General features: G+C 39.1%; 1 protein-coding gene across 1 annotated transcript in view; it reads left to right on the forward strand.

Moving 5' to 3' along the window:
* LOC124161412 (pituitary homeobox x-like) overlaps nt 1–19,617 on the forward strand; it is a 253,210-nt gene that overhangs the window by 98,706 nt on the left and 134,887 nt on the right. Inside the window, exon 2 of the mRNA XM_046537729.1 lies at nt 18,050–18,217. Within this exon, the coding sequence (XP_046393685.1) occupies nt 18,050–18,217 (168 nt within the window). The remainder of the gene's footprint in view (nt 1–18,049; nt 18,218–19,617) is intronic.

A 19,617-nucleotide genomic window follows, 5' to 3' on the forward strand; every position in this document is an offset into this window, starting at 1 on the left:
TTCGGCTTATCGGAAGAAAAAAAAAGCTGAACATAATTGAATCATGTATTCAGTTAGCTAAAAATATCCAAGTATTAAAAACCAACCAAAAGCGACGATGAAAAATGCATTAGCAGCGGCTTTCTACAATTACAAGAACATTCTAACGAGACTTAACCTAGCCAAATTGTCCCAGCAATGTAAATCAAAGGGACCGAGGGAGCTTGTTCCTCAGCCTGAAGAGCTCACAGATAGTCTAAAGCAGTCTTAATGATTCAATCACTTCTAAAATGGAGCTGATCTCCCTCAGTTCTAAACGGTCGAGATGAGGTTGTGATGTTACCGGAGACTCGTTGGGTAATAATTCATTTCGAGGTCAAAGGAAGCCAAATCTGCAGATACGAAAGGCGAGTCAACAAAAAATCTCTCCGCCAGTTGTGAAAAGCATGCGGAAACGGCTAGGGCTGACATGTGGAATCATAGAAGGAGGCCATTCTCTGGAATGATTAGTTCCATGGAAGAGGAGTAGGCTTGTTGTTGGAACCCGCTGACTAATTGATCGAAGCCTTGAAGTCCGACGCGAAACCCCAACTGCTACGAAAATAGCCTGTTCCCCTGACTGGTGGTGGAAGATACTCCACGTACATGGATGGGGGTTGAGGAAATGAACGGGTAAGATAGTGGGGCAGTTCTTACACCCTCACTCCATTTAGGAAGAAAGATGACGGCTATGCGAAAAATGATGATTCAATGACGGGATCATGGGGAAGAACCATGATTAAATTTTTGAATAACTAGGCGTAGCTAAAAACCAAGTTCATCACTCTACCCCCAAAGGTTTCACGTAAGGGCATTTGATATTATTCACAAAAATACCTTAAACACATAAAGTACAAAATTTAGAAATCTTAGGGGTTTAATGGCACCAACTGAGGTCTTATTTTAGTAGTATGTTGCCCTTGACGTGTTTTTTCAAGATTTCCTTCGAATTACCAATGCTCATTCATTATGTAACCGACAGTAACTTTATACCGAATGAATTAGTTTTATACGGCTGATACCTTTCAGCCTAAAGTCCACATTACTGATATTGAGAGCTAGCCATTCAATTCGAGATCCTGAGCTAAGGTGATCACATTCATCTACATCTACATCCTACCCCGCAAACTTATTCGGGATCAGAGTTCATTAATGCATATAATAACAAATATATGAACAAAAGGGAGCCGATTGCGCTTTCTTGTGGGAGACTTGATGTTACTTTAACTTCATCAGAACTAACTCAGCATTGCTGTAATTTGTATAGAAGTTTGCTGTGCGGTAGGGTGAGTACGATATGGTCGATTATCTCGCCTATAATCGATGCCAATTAAATTCCTTGGTAGTTGTCCGGGTCAGGTCTGTTTCCATTTTTTAATATCGCTGTAACGCTCGTAATTTTTCAGTCTAATGGTAACTTTCCTTCTGTAAATGACTTCTTGAATATTTTCTCCAAGAACGGTGCAATCTTTGGCGCTAACTGCTTGAGGACACGCGCGGGTATTACCTCCTGACCCGCAGATTTACTATTCAAATTTTTTAATCCCGTAATAAATCTGGAATCCACCGAGACCTCAATGAATTCTCTTTTCGTTCGTTCTGCTCATTTGATTTACCTTAAACTAGCTGGCAAAACACGATCACTCCGTAGCATGGAATGTGCTCCTATGTACTAAATATAGTCACAATCCGTGCATCCGTATGGAAATGCATAGCGGCCAAACATGCGGACATTCTCATTTATATACATATTCAAATAAATTCAGAGTTAAGGAAATAAAGGAACAGGAGCATATAATGGAAAAAAGACGAGGGCAACGGTGCTGTGGTGGATGGAAAAAGCCAGAAATCAGAGGATAAAATGCGGCCTGATTGGTACTCGAACCCAGAATCTCCCGGTTGCCGGCTGGGTGCTCTACCAGTTGCGCTACCATGACGCTTAGATTTACCATGATTTCGGCGGAGATTTATGCATAGAACACTCCCTTTCCTTTCGCATATAGATTTCTTATTTTCTGCTTGCTGTGCGGAGACGTGAAGGAAAAATGAGAAGAGAGGTGCTCCTCTCGCCACAGGGACAGCGATGCAACGGGAAAACAAGAAGGATGCTGCCCTCAAGTAAGGCGGTGGGCGGGGAGAGAGGGGTGGAAGGAGGGGGGGAAGGAGGGGGAATGGCATAAGGAAACGAGTGATGGAGGGGAGGCGAAAGGGGAAGAGAAAAGATGGCAGAGGGCGTGGTTGCGGTGGAAGGGCAAGAGGGAAGACAAATTATTTCCAGCCTCCAGCATCCCCCATTCGTTGGTCTGACCATAAAACACAATAAGAGATGCCTCCCCATCCTCCTTCCTCAGTCCTTCCACTCCTCGAAGGGCAATGAATTGACGAAGAACTTTGGTTTCAGTACAGCGAGACGGGATTACTTTAGCCCGCTCTGAAAAGAGATTTAATATATACAAACTCTTTTTATCAGTCAGCATATTGTCATAGTGAATACTCTTACCATTAAGTGGCAGAGCTAACAAGATGTTCCTACAGTTTTCAAGGTTCAAAAGCACGGAAAAAGTTTGGGAGTGTAATGTGATGGGTACACTTGCTTATTGGGGTAACATTGCCCTATCAGTAAAATAAGCACCAAAACCATGAAAAATCATGCATGGAACAAAGTAGCCCGAAGTTGGGGCATCACTGGCCCAACTCAAAAATACAATCGCAAGGGAATTTCTGTATCATTGCTGCATCTGAAATTCATGAAGCACATAGTCAGAACTCATAGAATTAATATGGAAAATATTTAATACCGCATAGCATCAAATTTAATAATTTAAACTCATTTTTTGTACGTACAAGTAGTGAAGTGGGCCTAAGTAACTCCATGTTACGGTACGCGGAAAGCTAGACGATGCAAAGGAGTTTTTGTCTCCGATCTGTAAGGACAGAAGGAGAATATATTGCGAGACGATATGACTGATTACATTTTTGATCCCAGGAAAAATGAAAATATTCAACTCATTTCTTATCAAATACAAGATAAACATGAATGCCTCGCTATAGGGGCAGTCAGTGGGCGTTGTTCTGTAAATGGAGTTGGAACCTATGCGGCCCCTTAAACAAAATTAGTGCAAGGAAATGGATATTCTGGTCGAAAATAATTGTTTTAAAAAAATAGTTGGCCATTAATTTACTGCTAATTATGTTTTTAATATCATCATTTTTACAAAAAGTATCGTAAATTTGATGATCATTAGGGAAAAACTCATTTGACGAAATTTCTGTAACATCCTAGGAGTCGTTTACCAACTGCGTTACAGGGTTTAAATAGCAAAGACACTTTGAATGTAATAAATAGTTGTAGATTCACTACTAACTCATTATCTCATCATGCTATCAGCATTGCCCTCTGTAGAATAAACCTACTGGGCGTGTAATGAAGGGTCCTATGTTGTACTACTTATATTAAGCAAGCACGAGCCCTGGCCTTAAGAATAGGAATTTGATTGTCAATGGAATACAATTTTACTACCGTTATATACAGCTTTAAATGGAGATTTAAAACATCATTATGAGTAGAAAAAAATAAATTATTTTCTCAATCGAAATTAATTCTATAAACTTTTACATTGTTTACAATTAGTAGTGTAATGTTGATATTTAAATTCAAGACGTCATTCCCTTTCTTTTGTTCCTGAAAATAAACCTCTAAGCACGGATTTCCGTCAAAAAAAGCAAAACTCGCCGAATGGTAACGAAGCTAATAAAGAAATTTATTGCTGGAACTGGGAGAATTCAGTAATGCAAGAGCTAACCTCAGTTTATGCTTCAAGGAACGAGTCTATACGGTAACAGTCGAACAACTAGTTGGCTATTTCTGAGAGAGGGAGCAGAAAATGGTCGTGGAGGGGCATTGCAATTGGGTTAATTGGCGAAGACAGCCGCAATTTAAGAAACTCGAGCGAGGACGACCGTGCAACAACACGGGCTGACAGCTCCCCTTGGGGAGGAATATCGGAAAGGACGAGGGAGTGTGGGTTTTGGTGACCCATGCTAGGTACATATAACAGGCGGGGAAGAGGAGCACGGGATGGGTGTTTTAAAAGTCTCGGACGTGGAGTGAACCATCGCCCGTTTGTTAACGCCTTGTTCCGCCTGCTCCCCCTGGGGATGTCTCACGGCCAATTAGTCGGCGGTGTCAAACGTTACGAGACACCGAGGGACCGCTTGGTCTCAACTCCGAAAAAGGAAAACCGATAACTTCCCCTGGAGAATGAGGACGTTTCCTTCGACCACCAGACTGACCCAACACACTTTTCGACTTGACCACCTCCCCCATCCACCTTTCCCAGAATGCACTCGGGGTTTTCCCTCGGAAGTTTTGTGCACGATGAACAAACGCTGGCAGATCGGACCTTTTGATTTACCATAAAAATCTATGAGTAATTACTATAGCGCAAAGCCTTTTCTCAAAAAAATTACGAACCATAATAATTATAAGCCTATATTCAAAGAAATACCATGTCACAATTATTTACAGTGAATTGAGAAGGCAAGTGCAATTTGGGAGGGATAATTCGCGAAATTCTTTATATAAACATACTTGACCGTTAGAGTAGGCACTGCAATAATTAGTACATCGATTACTTTTTTAATATGCTCAGTTATCAGGTTAATGACCGGCATCAGAACACCTTCCGCCACTTTTTCATTGACGTGGCTTACCGTCTAATAGATATGACATATATGTGGCATCGTCCTCAACCAGCCCTGAGGACGATGAAGAAGTATATCATAGAAACGCCGACAGAAATAAAGTGCCTAACCCGGTGGGAAGCCTGAGAGACATTCACAGCCAGCATTCGCCAGGGAAGAATAAAATCCTTCTGTTACACGGCAATGAAAAAGTGGCGGATGGTATTCTGATGCCAGCCATTTACCTAAAAACTGAACATATTGTGAAAATAATCGGTGTACCTACTTTTATTGCAGTATTCTTCCGGTAAAATATATTTGTATGAAGCATTTCACGAATTATACCGGCCAATCTCCCCTACCACATTGAAATCCTCTTTCCAACTCAATATAAAGAATGTGGTCAAGTATTTATTTTACAATAGGCTGATAATTATAATGATTCGTGATTGTTTGTGAAAAAATTCTAATTCCCATTCGTAAGGCACTGGGTCTCTCCTATCCTATGTTTCATTCAGAGCAGGGAATATAGTACGGTTTACAAACTGTGCATTACAGTGTAAGATGTGTGTTCTTCATTTCTCCAGTAATCTAAGCCTAGTCTCCAAATATAGCGGTTCTCATTTTAATCCGCATAAGGTTGTGTAGCACTCTCTTTTCGCTCGTTGGAGCTTTTAACGGTAGAGGACAGTATTTCGTTTCCCCTGCAGCCTCATGCTTAAAACGGGTGCACTGAGATGGGAAAAAAGCCCGGGCCGCTTAATAAGAAGGGGTAGCAACATTCACTACCAGTAGAATTTAAGTAGTGGAGCACACAACATATATACAGCGTAGAAGGATAGCCAGGAGGATTTTTTAATGAAGAAAAGAAGGCAAGGGGAGAAAATAAGTCGGAAAGTAATAATGTAACGGCGTAAATTGCTATGTGATGAGGAGTTGGTAAAATCAAGAGGAAATAGCGTACTTTTTACCCAAGTTCCTACGTATTTCCTAAAGATTTTTAATTCCAAACAATACTTATTCTAGACATTAAGATTTTGAATTCTCAGGAATAACCAAATTTTTAGATAATTATAATGAAGCCATCAAAAATACCAGAACAGCCTCTGTGACCAAATGTTAGTGAAATGAAAGCGTTCTAATCGTGTTAAAAATGACTGAAGTCACATTGATCTCCTAATGAAAAGAAAACGTCGAAAGACAATGAAATAACGAGCACGAGCGCGGATGAGGTAAATTAAATACGCAATGAAGGATGCAATAGATAAGCAGCGAGTAAGTTTAAAGAAATTGGCTGATAGGAGTAATAAGTTGAGAACTGCGCCAAAAAAATCCCAGAATTTTTTATTTTTGACGATACCTAATTTTAATGTCACATTGAACCAAAGCTAGAGTATTGGTAGGAGAAATAAAATATATAACTAGATATAGCCAAGTTCAGTGCTAGGAATTGTGGAGGCTAGTAGAATCCTCAATTCCGTGTCTTCGACGAATGATAGGACCGGTGTCTTCTTCTCCCGAAACTCAATCCAAGACGAGAACAGAGGATGGGAGACAAAACCAATATAGACCAGGGAGGCACCCTGTGGAACTCACATCACATTCACACCAGACTCCCCTCATCTCATAAACCTCGACTTCCATCGTACCCCGGCTGTCTGCGGCACCTGTCCCCGTCAGAGACGCTTTTTCTCCAGTCACGTCTCGGATGGTACCTACTAGAAAAGCATCAATCCGTGAGACGCCGTCGACCTATTCATGGAAAGCGACCCCGCTCGCTATTCGGGGTTCTTTTCAGTACTCTTTTCTCAAACCCTTTCTACATTGGTACACTCAAACCCCTCCTCCTAAAGGTTCCGAACCCAAACGTAAAGAATCCACTCCCCAAGCTCCTTTGGAATTCAGTTATAAGAAATGTTGTCAAACCGAAATAAGGCTGTTTAAAAACTTTGCATATTAGTTAATAAATTTAACATGATGTATATGCTCTTAGTGCCTCTCAAGCTGCTTGAATGGGCATATATTAATGGCAGACCACCCGGATGAAAGCCCGAAAAGCCTTTTTCGAATATATTTTCCGGGAAAGCATCAGATCTTGCTTGAATAGATGATTGAGTTTTAAAACACCAGCCGTTTTTACATTAAGCCATCTTGTTACTAGTGGGCTATCGCCTGGTGGTAACATGAGAATGCAAATAAATGAATGAAGCACTTTCCAACATATGAGCAAAGAAAAGCAGCATATTTAATCCTCTTTGCAGCTAGGATGTCTGTTTTATGATTTTTTGATTTAATTTAACAGTAAGGGAATCAAAAAAATAATTTAGGTGTGCACTGTGAGATATTTGTCTGCATGAGCTCGATCTTGCGCAGATAAAAATCCATTATTGTTCGGGGGAAGAACTCTTAATTACTCTGCCTGTACAAAAAGTTATAATTTTATTGTTTCTCTCGGACCTGGAAAGAAGTGCGGTTGATGATGCTATTCATGTCGGTCTGAAAGATATTTGATTAGAATACCTCAAGCAATTTAAGCGTGGCCTGTACTCTTCGGGTTTTTTGGAGGCTCCCAAGAAAAACCTTCTAGATGCTGTGTAATCGTAACTGTTCCCTTGTGGGAGTGTTTGACACATTGCGTCTTCCCATGCATTTACTTAGTTTACGCATAAAATATTTTTGCGGCAAACTTGGGTAAATTTATTTTCGGTAAGATACAAATGCTGATGCTGGAAGGATACCTACAAAATCTTCGTTTTCCGCATGCCTTACATACGTGAAAATAATAGCCCTCGAAATTAAGTTGTATTGACTACGTGCAACAAGGAAAGACATATTACGTAGCGAATTACATTTTAGATTTGAAACTTCGAAACACAAAGGAACCGAAAATGTCAGCTGGACAAGTGTCAGGACGAGACTTGGCACGGAAAGCTACGGTGCGATATCTTCAGGAAAAGTAATCAGTGGTCGTGGGAACAAACCCTTGGGAAAGTCAGGATCTTTAGTGGGAGAGAGAGCTAAAGGAGGGTGGGAACGGAGGACTAGGAGATGATCTATGGCTTAAGGAAGTTATGAGACTGCAAGAGGAATCGAATGGAGATCGGGTTGGTGTGGTGGATAGAGTTGGCTTCCCAACGTATGGGTCCGTATTCAAATCCCTGAGGTGGCGGGGATGTTTCAGATCATTCCACATCCATACTTCAGTGCTTAGTGGTGGTTACATCAAGTGAATACTCCTTATCGATGGCTAAGTTCTAATAACACGTATCTCAAAAATAGCAACTTTTCAGGAGAGGAAAGAAACGATTTATTTTTTTAATTGTACGTAATTTTAATTGAAATCGAAAATCAAAAGTACATAAAACTGGAAAAGAAGAAAGGCAAACAAAGAGTATTTTTTGCTTAAATTTTATTTTTATTAATAGTATTAGTAGTATTAACTCAGACCGGCCAAATTTTGAGATAAGTGTTGTTATAACTTAGCACCGATATGTCGAATGGGGTTTAGTGTGGGGGGCGTTTAGTAGTGGTTTCTATGCCACCTTTCGCTTAGAGCTGAGGCCGGGTTTCTCTCCACCCTTCTCTCCCTGACCTTTCCTTATGGCGAAAATAACCTCAGCTGTCCGTCCCCTCATCTAAATACAATACTTTACCGGAGTTGAATGAGAGTGGTACAGGAAGAAGTTGTAAAGGATGAATGGGTTTCGGGAGTATGAGAAAGAAAATGCCGACCTCGTTGGAGGCGGGGTAGAGTCCTCGCCTGCCAATCGAAAGGTACGTCCCTTAAGGGTACCTCTATCCTGGACATTGTCGTTCTTTCCCGTGTAATTGTTTACTTTTTGAAATTTAAATATGTAAAAGTCCAAAATATACTATTTTCGGTGGCATGGGAATAATAAAGAGGGAAAGAACATGAGAAAAAAACTTCAAAAGATGGCTTAAGCCACATACTTCTTCTTCTTCTTCCTTCCAGGATTAGGCTACTAAGCCTGTTCCGGCTCCACATCACTATCTTTTCCTTGGTCTTCCTATACTTCTCTTGCCAAATGGTTGATATTCCATTGCTTTCTTTGGAATTCTTTCATTTGGCATTCGAAGTAAATGTTTAAGCCACATACACGGAGTAAAATGTAACAGGAAGTAACTATTGATCCCAGAAGATATTGTTGGACTGTATCTTATCAATGTAGGGAGTGCTGGAGAAATAACTTTTTTTAAATTAAATTTGTGAATGAAAGTATATTACTCAGCCGAAGCACCTAAGAAGGCCATAACTGAGGATATCAGGATTCATTTCGATCAGTCGATGGAGTTGTAATCAAGAAAGCAACGCATATATGCTCAAATATTCACTAATAATAGCCATAAAAAATACTATCACTCGTAAAGACGTTCGTTGTCCTAGTGGAACATCAATAATTACGTTATTCTACAAATAGACATACATTCATTCTTATTTCGAACAGTAAAGGAACAACTTGAGTTCCTCTCGTAAAAAATGAAACCTTTTGTCCTCGTTCAGGGTTGACCACACTCTCAGTTATTGAAAATATACTTTCAGAAGACCCACATCACATTATTCAACTCACGTTCATACAACCAGACAGAGGTTCTTTACTAAGGCCTTATACATTAATATACCGTAAATGCTTCTATAATTTCTTTCGTGTTTCCTTTGTATCCCTTTAACGTAATTGATCTTTTTTTATAATTGACTGGATAAAACCCGAATAAATAAATGTTTACTTTATTTCAATCATTCTTTCAAACGGTATCGATAGCATCACCCAACTAAAAAGATGTCTAACAAGACGGCGTAATTTTGTTCATGACTATCCACCAGGAAAATTAAGTTTCTCGACATCCTCCCCGGAAATAATCAAGTATGGTTAAACTAACTGATTATTAGACATAGTTGAGTATTTATCCGCACGAAAAATAATTGACATAACCATTTATTTACCTCTAAAACTTAAATATTAGTCGCTTAAGCTAAGAAATCTGTGGAAGGAGAATGGGGGCGCAAAAAACTTTGGGGTAGCAACTACCATCCCCAAATTACGCCCTTGACGATATTGGAAGCAGTGGCTCGTCTCGAATTCCCTTAGTCGCCACGCACGTGGGCGCAGTAAGTAAAACCCGTCCGTAAACAACCTTTTACGCAAGCGTAAAAGGATTTCTTTTTACTTCCCCGGGAGCGATGAAGAGGACTGTTTTTGCAGGCCCGGAACGCGGCGTAAATGTGAAGAAGGATCGCTTCTGGTGTGCGCTGTACTATAAGGCAAAGGAGATGAGAGGAACTGCTGAGGAGGAAGGAAGAAAATAAGGGAGGAGAAAGGACCGCAGGGGGCGTGGTTGTAGGAGTGTGTGTGCAAGGGAGAAGCAAGGGAAGAAAAATAGGGAAGAGATGTTTTGAATGATGAACAGTGCGCCGTCAATGAACCGCAGCGGGGTTTACGAGCGGTCGTATCTCTGGAAAGGAATCCTTCAGCGGGAAAGGAGGAGGTGGGGGTCCGTAAAGGAAGACAGAAGAGAGAAAGAGAAGGAGAAGAAGTAATAAGAGAAGGAAAGGTCGTGTACAAGGAAGGACAAGAGTTCGGATAAAAAAAACCCTCACGGAAAGGAAGAGAGAGAGAGAAGGAAGGATAATGGAAGGGTGGGCCCGCATTGATAAGAGAACTTTATTCTCCCGGGTTCGAGGCTATAAAAAACGTCTTTCACTCCTCCGCCAATCTCTTTTTCTCCCTTTGCACTCCAACTAAAATAGCAATATGTACAATGACATAAAACAATGGGAAAGAGATGGGAGACAGAGCCGTTGCACGCGTCGTAAAAACCGAAATTAGATATTATAATGACGGAAAGGGAAGATATAGGCTGGGGAATAAAAGTAAACTTGAGCGAAGATGGTTACGCGATGGGGTTTCAAAATGGGAAGACAGAAGAGTGCCGACTGCATCAGGTGACGCGTTTTTTGAGGATCACTCCCATATACCGTGGTTCATTTGGGAGACCTTCGCATGAGTGAAGATATAACTAAATCTCGCCGGCTCCGAACGAAACTGAGCAACTTAGTGACTTCGTCAAAACTTGAATGAATTAGATTGATGTTCTAAAAGGATGAAGAATATATTTGAGGATAAAATTATCGACCGCTAAATTTGGTATTATTTCGCTCAACTCTTTCCCTTCCTCTCAAGTAAACTGCGGACTAGTGAGCTGTGCTCTATAGTGGCTCAAAAATGAATCAATTGAAATAAGTCCGTGGGAGATCATTTATTGAAGGGCATCTGGTGAAATCGCACTCAATTTATCCTATTAATCCTTTGAAATAAATAAGTAATTTTAAGCATCCAAATAAGTTGTAATAGATTACGGTGGGGTGCATGGTGTCCACACTTAAAGCGGCTCATTGATGGAGTGAATATATTAGTATATTTTTTTATTTTTACTCACTAAGTCTGCGATTCAAACGACGGGATAGTTTAGACAAATGAGGGTCAAGCTCACAAGAGTATGTATACGAGGTTTACGAGCGGTTTATCACGGTTCTGTCACAATTTCTTTTATATTTTGTGAACTTCCCCATTATATTTTTCTCAAGTTCTATTCTTCTCCAGATGAACATTACTTCTCGTTTCATGTCTAATTATGCATTGAGTGGAAGTTCTTATCGCGATATGGAAGATACTATTTAGTGTAGTAGTCGAATTTAGTGTGTCTGTTGAAGTTTTTTGGAATTCTTCTTGTAATTTACTTATTGTTAAAGCAAGCTAAATTTTTATTTCTGTAAAGTCTTCAGGATATTAATGCTCCAAGACAATAAACTTTTATTATATTCATTATTATATTGGCATGCACAATAAAAATGAAGAGAAGGAGAATATATTTTGGAGAGTTCAAGGATATTTAGTGAATGACCGGATACGGATTTCTATTTTGGCAGCACTGAATCGTGTAAGAAGAAGAATTCACTCCTCTCTATCCTCTCAAAGAAGTATCCGCAAAAATAACCCGTGCGTTTCTTCAATCCGTCTTTCCCACTCACCAAAAAAAAACTAGGCTGCATCCCGTACTTTTTCAACTCGAAAAAAAGGGTTCCCATTCCATAAAGGCTACAGGCGGAGAATATACGCTTGTTGTGATTGCATCGGATCCGTTTTTGGAGGAAGGATGTTTCTCCTCATACAAAAATACATCGCGTGCAGTCCTCCGTGGTTGCCTGGATGTTTCTCCATCCAGCGAGAGAATAATATGCCATGGCGGTGTAATTACACTCCTCTGATCGGAAATACATTCAAGTGAATGTGATGAACGAAATTAGTAAAATGTTCTATCATAATCAAAATGCATTTCGCCTATCCTATATCTAATTTTTACTTTGCACTCTGAACATAAAATGTTATTTAAATATTAAAAACACCAAGTGAAAATAAAATCCTGACTTTTAAATTAAAACGATCTCCGCTTAAAAATAACAATTTGTAAGATCGTAAGATCATTTTTTGAGTTCAAATAAGTGACGGGTGAGCGATTTAGGGGTTTCAAGAGAAGAATATTTGAAAAGAAGTGATTTCAGGTGAAGGATAATTAGAGCATCCAATTAATGTTTCTTCGCTGCAAATCAATACATCGGTCGGATTAAGTTACCTTTTAAGAGGTTCTGTGATTATTCTTTAAGATATTTAAGCAGTAATATTATCAGTATTTGATCGACCCATTTGGGAACGGTAAAAGTCGATTGATAAATGGGAAATTTTTTATTATTTAATGAAATGACCTTAACACCCTTACCACTCCGTGACCTGACACAAAGGCAAATATCGTAAAATACTGAAAAAATAAGCCGACCACGGTCAATCCGTTACCTGTGACTTCGGTGATTCATTTGACTTTTGATTTATTAGAAGTTGCAGATTTAACTCTCCCTCGTTTAATTTCTAAGTTTTTATAACGACCCTATCCGTTTCCACTGAAATATTTCCTTTAACTTCTCAAAACACGTACTCTTTATTTATTTTTTCTCCAGAGGAAGTAAACTTTCGCATTTCAACTAAATGAAATCCCTTGTCACCAGGGTTTTAAAATTTTTACAAAATTATTTTCACATTTTAACTCTCTCGTCTCCCTTTATCATGCAAAATCTAGAGCAGACATGAATGAGAGCTTATTCTCAGAAACCATTTAATTTCATTCAATCGCTGCCTCGAAGTCTCCTTGGTATCTGCTAAGTTGAAGAATAAAGAGACAGGCCATTCCAGACTTGAATCGCAACGGGGAAGCTTCCCTTTTTGCTTTACTTTGTTTAGAAATACTCGAAGGATAATAAAAGAGGGTGGAATGGCAGCCGAGATGGAAGAAATGTGAGCCCTAGATGAAATACGGAACGTTGGCAGGAGGGTGTGATAGGATTAAGAATGGTAAGACTGGTAGGCGGCGTAAAGAATAATTAAAGGGACAGGAATGGGATAAAAGCTATTCTTGAGAAAATTCTATTGGGATTCCTAAGTACAAAAATGCTCGCAAAGTGATATAAAAAGCAATAAAAATATTATTACTACCTATAGGCTGAGGGTGCGGGCCGGGTTCACACTTGGTGAAGTAGTTTTACAAATAGATATTCCCTCCTCAGTTAAAACCCAAAATAAAGCATCTGAGCCTGAATAAAATCCTTCCTTTTGGACTTTTTAATGACTCAGATCTAACACATAAAAAATTCATGATAAATTATATGAATAAATAATTTGAATAAATATGTGTATAAAATGCAATAAACTGTCTTCATGAAAGTTATTTTTTCATTATTTATTAATATTTTTTTTTATTATTGCGACCTAGGTTTCAAACCAAGGTGATGGTGCAGTAACATTGAAACTATTGTTGTTGCCTAGGTCGTAATAAATTATATAATTGTGGAAATTATTTGAAAATTTTGAAATTATTTATTTAATTGAAAATATTTATTCAATCGTGGAAAAAATGCCACGCTATCACGCTTGAAATTTCGGATTTTATTCTTGAAAAATTATAACTGCCCATGCGTTTGAAAAAAGTATTTGTCGTGTTATATCGTCGGACCTGGAAATATAGACAAGTGAGTACGTACGCAAGTGTAACGTATTAAATTAGTCTCTGAAGAGAGATGGATGAAAAGATGGAATGTTAGGGTGAGGAAAAGGAGTTCATATCGCTACACATACGCGCCCAAACCCCCTCTCCATGCGATCCATTCATCCCCCCCCGACCGCCCAACTGCTTCCACGCTCCGTCGCGTCTCTTTTGAGAGCAGCTCCTGCGGAACGCCCACATCTGCCCCCGTGGGACCCAACACCCCCCGAACCGAAAAAAACACACCCCTCCTCCTCCCACTAAACATCCAAAAACCCACCACCTCCTCCTTTTTCCTCTTTCAGAGGGCAAAAATTTTCGCCCCATTAACGAGCAATGAACGCTCCCCCTAATTTATGTCTTAATATTTCACAGCCCTTTGCGCCACTGCCCCTCAACCCCCCCCCTCCTCCCTGTGTGTGCATCCATCTTTCCTTCCCTACTCCCGCAAGGTTTTCTCATACTCCCCGCTCCCAGCCGCACGAGAAAGAGGAATTTCACATCGACCTCTCTTCTTTCCGACGCCTTCTTCGCTTCTTTGAGCGAAAAAATTCATTCTCTCCCATCTCATGTGCGCATTAAAAAATAAATAATAACAATAAAATTGTAATAATAATAATAAAATATTATTTTTATTTATTGACTATGGGTATAATACTCCTAAGAGCATTAATTTAACAATTTAACAATAGTGGTGTGCTAAAGGTGTAACATTCTATAGAGCAAACTTCACATTAAAATAATTGGGAAAAAAAACGTAAATCATTGAAGATTAAGCCTACTATCAGAATAGGTCAAGTAGAACAAACCTGAGGGATTAGTACAATAATAACAAAATGGCATAATTTTTCTATTGTGAACATAACCAAAAGCAGGAACTCTACTAGAATACTGAAGAAAGAAAACATGTATAACCCATCTGGAAATCAATACAATACACAATAGTTTTTAATTATTTATCTCCATCATGCTTTAAACTTCGGATTTTATTAAAATAATATAAATGTCCATGCAGGTGGTGGCAATATACAACAGAGATGTGCTAAACGATTTATTTTCGGCATGAACTGTTCGTGATACATTAATCGTGGTAATGATTTATTTTCATAATGTATAAAGAATTATATTTTTGTGAGACTTTCTTTACATATAATTTAAGCATGGTAGCTTCCTCACTGGTGTTATAACAACTGAAGCTAGCTAAAGCTCCATCCTTTTGTTAATTAAGTTGTACATTTTATAAATTTTGAGTAAATTACTTGTTATTATTATTTATTTTTATTTCACTAACAAGTATTGAGTATGTATTTCTTGGCAATTGTCCTTTCTAGCAGCAACATTAAATAATATCAATAAATATAGTTCCATATTTGTAAGGAATTATACAGCGAGAGCCATTTCTTTTCCATGAATAATTCTGCTGATGTTATTCAGATAATGGTTGGTAATAAGGGTTCGGTATTCTGAGTACTGTGGTATTGATGATGCAAGGAAGGCGTACAAAATTCATAATTACCCTAGAAATAAGTGCAAATATAAGTGGGAATTTTATAAGAGGCAGATGTATTTCATAACTAACATTTTTACTGCATAGACATCGGATAAATTGCCTATTGAACACAATTTAAGGTTTATTTATGATTCTTTTATGGTCCACGAATCACCCAGTCCTTATAAATCTTTCAACCTTATCCAAGTCCATAAAACTATGAAGGCCACTGAAGACGATCCAGTATAAAATCATACTCCTCGTATACTTCCTCCTGAAACTCTATGTATATGCATAAGACGGTGTAAAGTATGGTACTATGGATGGAAAAATTAAAATATAATTATCCTTACCCTAATTAAATTTGCGTTAATATTGATCCAAATGTCACTCTAGCCTTTCCTATAACGCTCCATCGAATAAATATGGCACAAACATTTTTTGGGTTTAACACTTTCTTCAGGAAAATTTCGGCTCTTGGAGGGAAAAAACGGAAAAGAGGGATGGCCTAACCGTCAGTCTTGATGGCATCCTTAATCTCCCCCACGAAATTTCCAATTCCTGAGGAGGAAGGGCTGCAAAAAGAGATGGGTGGGGGAGGCCCCCTCACAGGGGTTGAGCGCTCGCGAGAACCCAGGGGAGCCCGATGCCGCCAGACGGGAAGGGAAAGAAGGAATGCACGACTGAAAAAGAGAGAAATTTTCTGAAACTGTATTTTACCGCCTTTTAAATAATTTATTATTCAAAAAGCGCGCGTCCGTTTCCTTTCCTCGCTCTACCTCTGAATAACAAAATACACCGAAGCTCGCGGTAAATTTCTCTGAAATTTTTTTAACCACTTTTCATTTCGTGAATTATTAAAATAGGTATTTGTTATTCAGCTCAATAGACAATCGATAAAATATGTTTTTTTTTCAAAATACGTAGATTGACATTTTGAACTTACACAAATCTTCCATTCTTTCGAGTTATCTCCTTTTTGCTCACGACGTCGTTTCACGATTTGCAGCTTAATGCTAAATTTCACCCCAACAACCCACCTGACAAACTGTGTCCCCCCCTTATTCTTTTCCACGAATTACCAATCCCAGCTTGAATCTAAAACTTTTTCCCCCACCCCCACATCAACAACCACTATATATATACCTGTCCCACCATATGTTGTATGTATTTGAAAATGGTGTAATAGCCGAAACCGGTAATCAAATAGAAATTGTGAATTTTCTGGAAGTAACAAAGTGTTTTTCATTATTAATATGGAGCCTTTCCACCACGTAAATGCTTCAAGTTTCGATTTAGTGATAGAAAATGGTTTCGAGCAATAGGACATTCCTCTCTATGGTTTCTTGAAGTGCATTTGCTTGCGATTCTTGAAGCTTACCAGATTCATTTTTCTCGTCACTTAGTGTACTAATCTCCGAAACTTTAATGTGCCAAAGTAAAACTTTAAAGTGACCTCAACAACATTCACCCAAACATTGGAATAAAGAAAACGCATCCCTCTTGCTCAACCGGTCGTATTTTATCTTTTAGCCTGAAGTATCACCAGCTTTCAACTTAAACTATCTGAATAAATGATTAAAGAGCATCTGAATATGATATGAGATTTGAACTAGTAGAAGTATAAAATATTAATACAGGAGACTGGTTATTTTCCGCAAAAAATATTTGATTTATCACCGGTTATTGTGATGAAACGAAGTGTATCGTAACCAATGAAATTATTTTTATCGAAAATATCCATTCACATTTATGAAATAAAACTAAACCTCAGTAAAGTGACAAAACACATTTTTTCGTGATCTGTAGATTATACACAGGCCAATATTTTACTGTCCACCAAAGAAATTTTATCGAGGTGAAAATATTGGCGTAGTTTTAAGTCTATGAGCTGTTTTATTTTTGTTTCAGACTCCTTGCATAATTAGGGTGGATGATAAAAATAACATCACGGTGAAATTTGATATAAATATTTATTAACAAATATTTTATGGTATGGTACACATGTGTGCCCCTTGGGATTTTAAGAAATTAATTTTATGCACCACGATCATACAAATAAATTATTATCATCAAGAATACTTTATTATGTTTCATTATTTTCAAATATTATAATCTTTATAAACACTATTTATTAGTGTTAAACAACTGAATATATAGCTTAATGAAATCACTTGACGATGCACACTCATCTTGCTTGCCATTGCGTCATTCATCATGTTTTACGAAACAAGACATATGTGGCATATAGTGGCAAAAATGGTGCATTGCAAGGTAAAAAGAAGTGCAGGGGCGGGTTTAATCAACAATAATTCACACTTGAAGGATTAAAATAATAAAAACGTAAAGGTGTACGGGTGTGTGCACCTTGGGCTTGAAGACGCTAAAATTTGAATCCACGAAATATTCCAAAGAGGGCACTCTACATCCACTGAAACTTTAAAGATATTCGGGTAATTTTAATCAAGAAAAAAATGAACTGTATGTAGTGAATTTACTATGGCCGCATCCTAAAGAAAATGCTTAAGAGGAGAGAAATGTGGCCTTCCTATTAAGTACCTATATACAAGTAGGAAGGCCCATACGGAAGAACTGAAAATAATGAGTATGCCCACGTCTCACCCATTTATCCGCAAACCACCCCTCAAGGGTGCGGCCTGACCAAACATGTTATACCAAATTATGATGTACCTAATATTTCGATTCTCTAGTGACGGAAAAACCTCCTAATCGCGATCTTTTCTTTTTCAGTATGGGCGGAGGCGGGTGACTTCCGTGACAGCGTGGCCGCGGTGGCCGCCACGCAGTGCATCTCTCCCATGGAGCACCATCACACGCACCACCACGTCCCGCCCTCGGCCACGCCCACCCACTCACAGCTCACCTTCTCGGCGAGGAACAGGAACAGGGATCGCAAGGGTGAGAATACAACACGCGGAGTAATAAATTACCAAGTCGGTCATTTCGGTGATGTCGATCACCATTCACCATTCTTTTGAGGGAGTCCACCGCGAATGGTAGATCGTCGGTTATTACCGATGTCAATCACGACCGATATCGGTCACTACCGATCCCAATGACGACCGATTACGGTCATTACCGACGCCATTCATGACCAATATCAGTGACTACCTATGTCAATCACAACCGATACCAGTCACGACCGATACCAATAACGACCGATATCAGTCACTATCGATGTCAATCTCTACCGATGTCGGTCACTACTGATGTCAATTACGACCGATATTGGTCGCTACCGACGCTAATCACGACCGATTACGGTCACTACCGACGTCATTCAAGACCAATATCGGTAACTACCTATGTCAATCACAAACGATACCAATCACGACCGATATCGGTTAATACCTATCAATCACGACCAATAATGGTCACTACCGATGTCAATCGTGACCGATATCGGTTACCACTGATGCCAATCACGACCGATATCAGTCACTACCTATGCCAATCACAACCAATATCGTTCACCAACGATGCCAATCACGGCCGATATCGTTCACCATCGAATTCAATCACGACTGATATCGCTCAACATCGAAGTCAATCACGACTCATATCCGTCACCATCGATGCCAGTCACAACCGATAACAGTCACCACCGATTTCCATCACGACCGATATCGGTCACCACCGATGCCAATCACGACGAATGTCGGTCACTACCGATGTCAATCACGAGTGAAATCGGTCAATACCTGTGCTGTATATTTTTTCCTACACATGTAGAGGAGATGAAGAGTATTTTGCAAATCATTACGGTTCATCTCTCGAAATTGGACTTGCCTCTTCAATTGCATGAAGAACAAATTCCTTTTATTCTTTAAACAATTGCTGTTCTCTCCTTTTCCCGTTAGTAATCATCATCACCACCAAATACAAGTGTTAGCACTTGTTAAATATAATCCTACTTGTATAAAAACCTACCTCAGTCGGACTACATAAATATAAGCTGGAAGTAATTGATAAAGTTGAACGCATTTTGCTACATGATAACGTGGAAGAGCTAACACGAACTCTCTATGAGCAAATCCATAAGTTTTCTCCAGGTTAGATATGCATTATTCAAGGTAATTTGTAACTTTGACACCATTTTCGGAGTCGATTTATCGTTCTGGGCATTGCTTTTTGTCCTGATTAGATCATATTCCGCTTATCATTTGCAATATGTTTCAAAGAGCATGCCGATACTGTTACAGGTTATGAATTTTGCATGAGTTCCCGAAAGCCCGGAGGGAGAGTCATTGGAAATATTTTCGCACTGTGAAGGAGGCAAACGAGTCACGGATTATTAC

This window comes from Ischnura elegans, chromosome 6 (genome assembly GCF_921293095.1).
Source record: "Ischnura elegans chromosome 6, ioIscEleg1.1, whole genome shotgun sequence".
NCBI classification, from domain to species: Eukaryota; Metazoa; Arthropoda; class Insecta; order Odonata; family Coenagrionidae; genus Ischnura; species Ischnura elegans.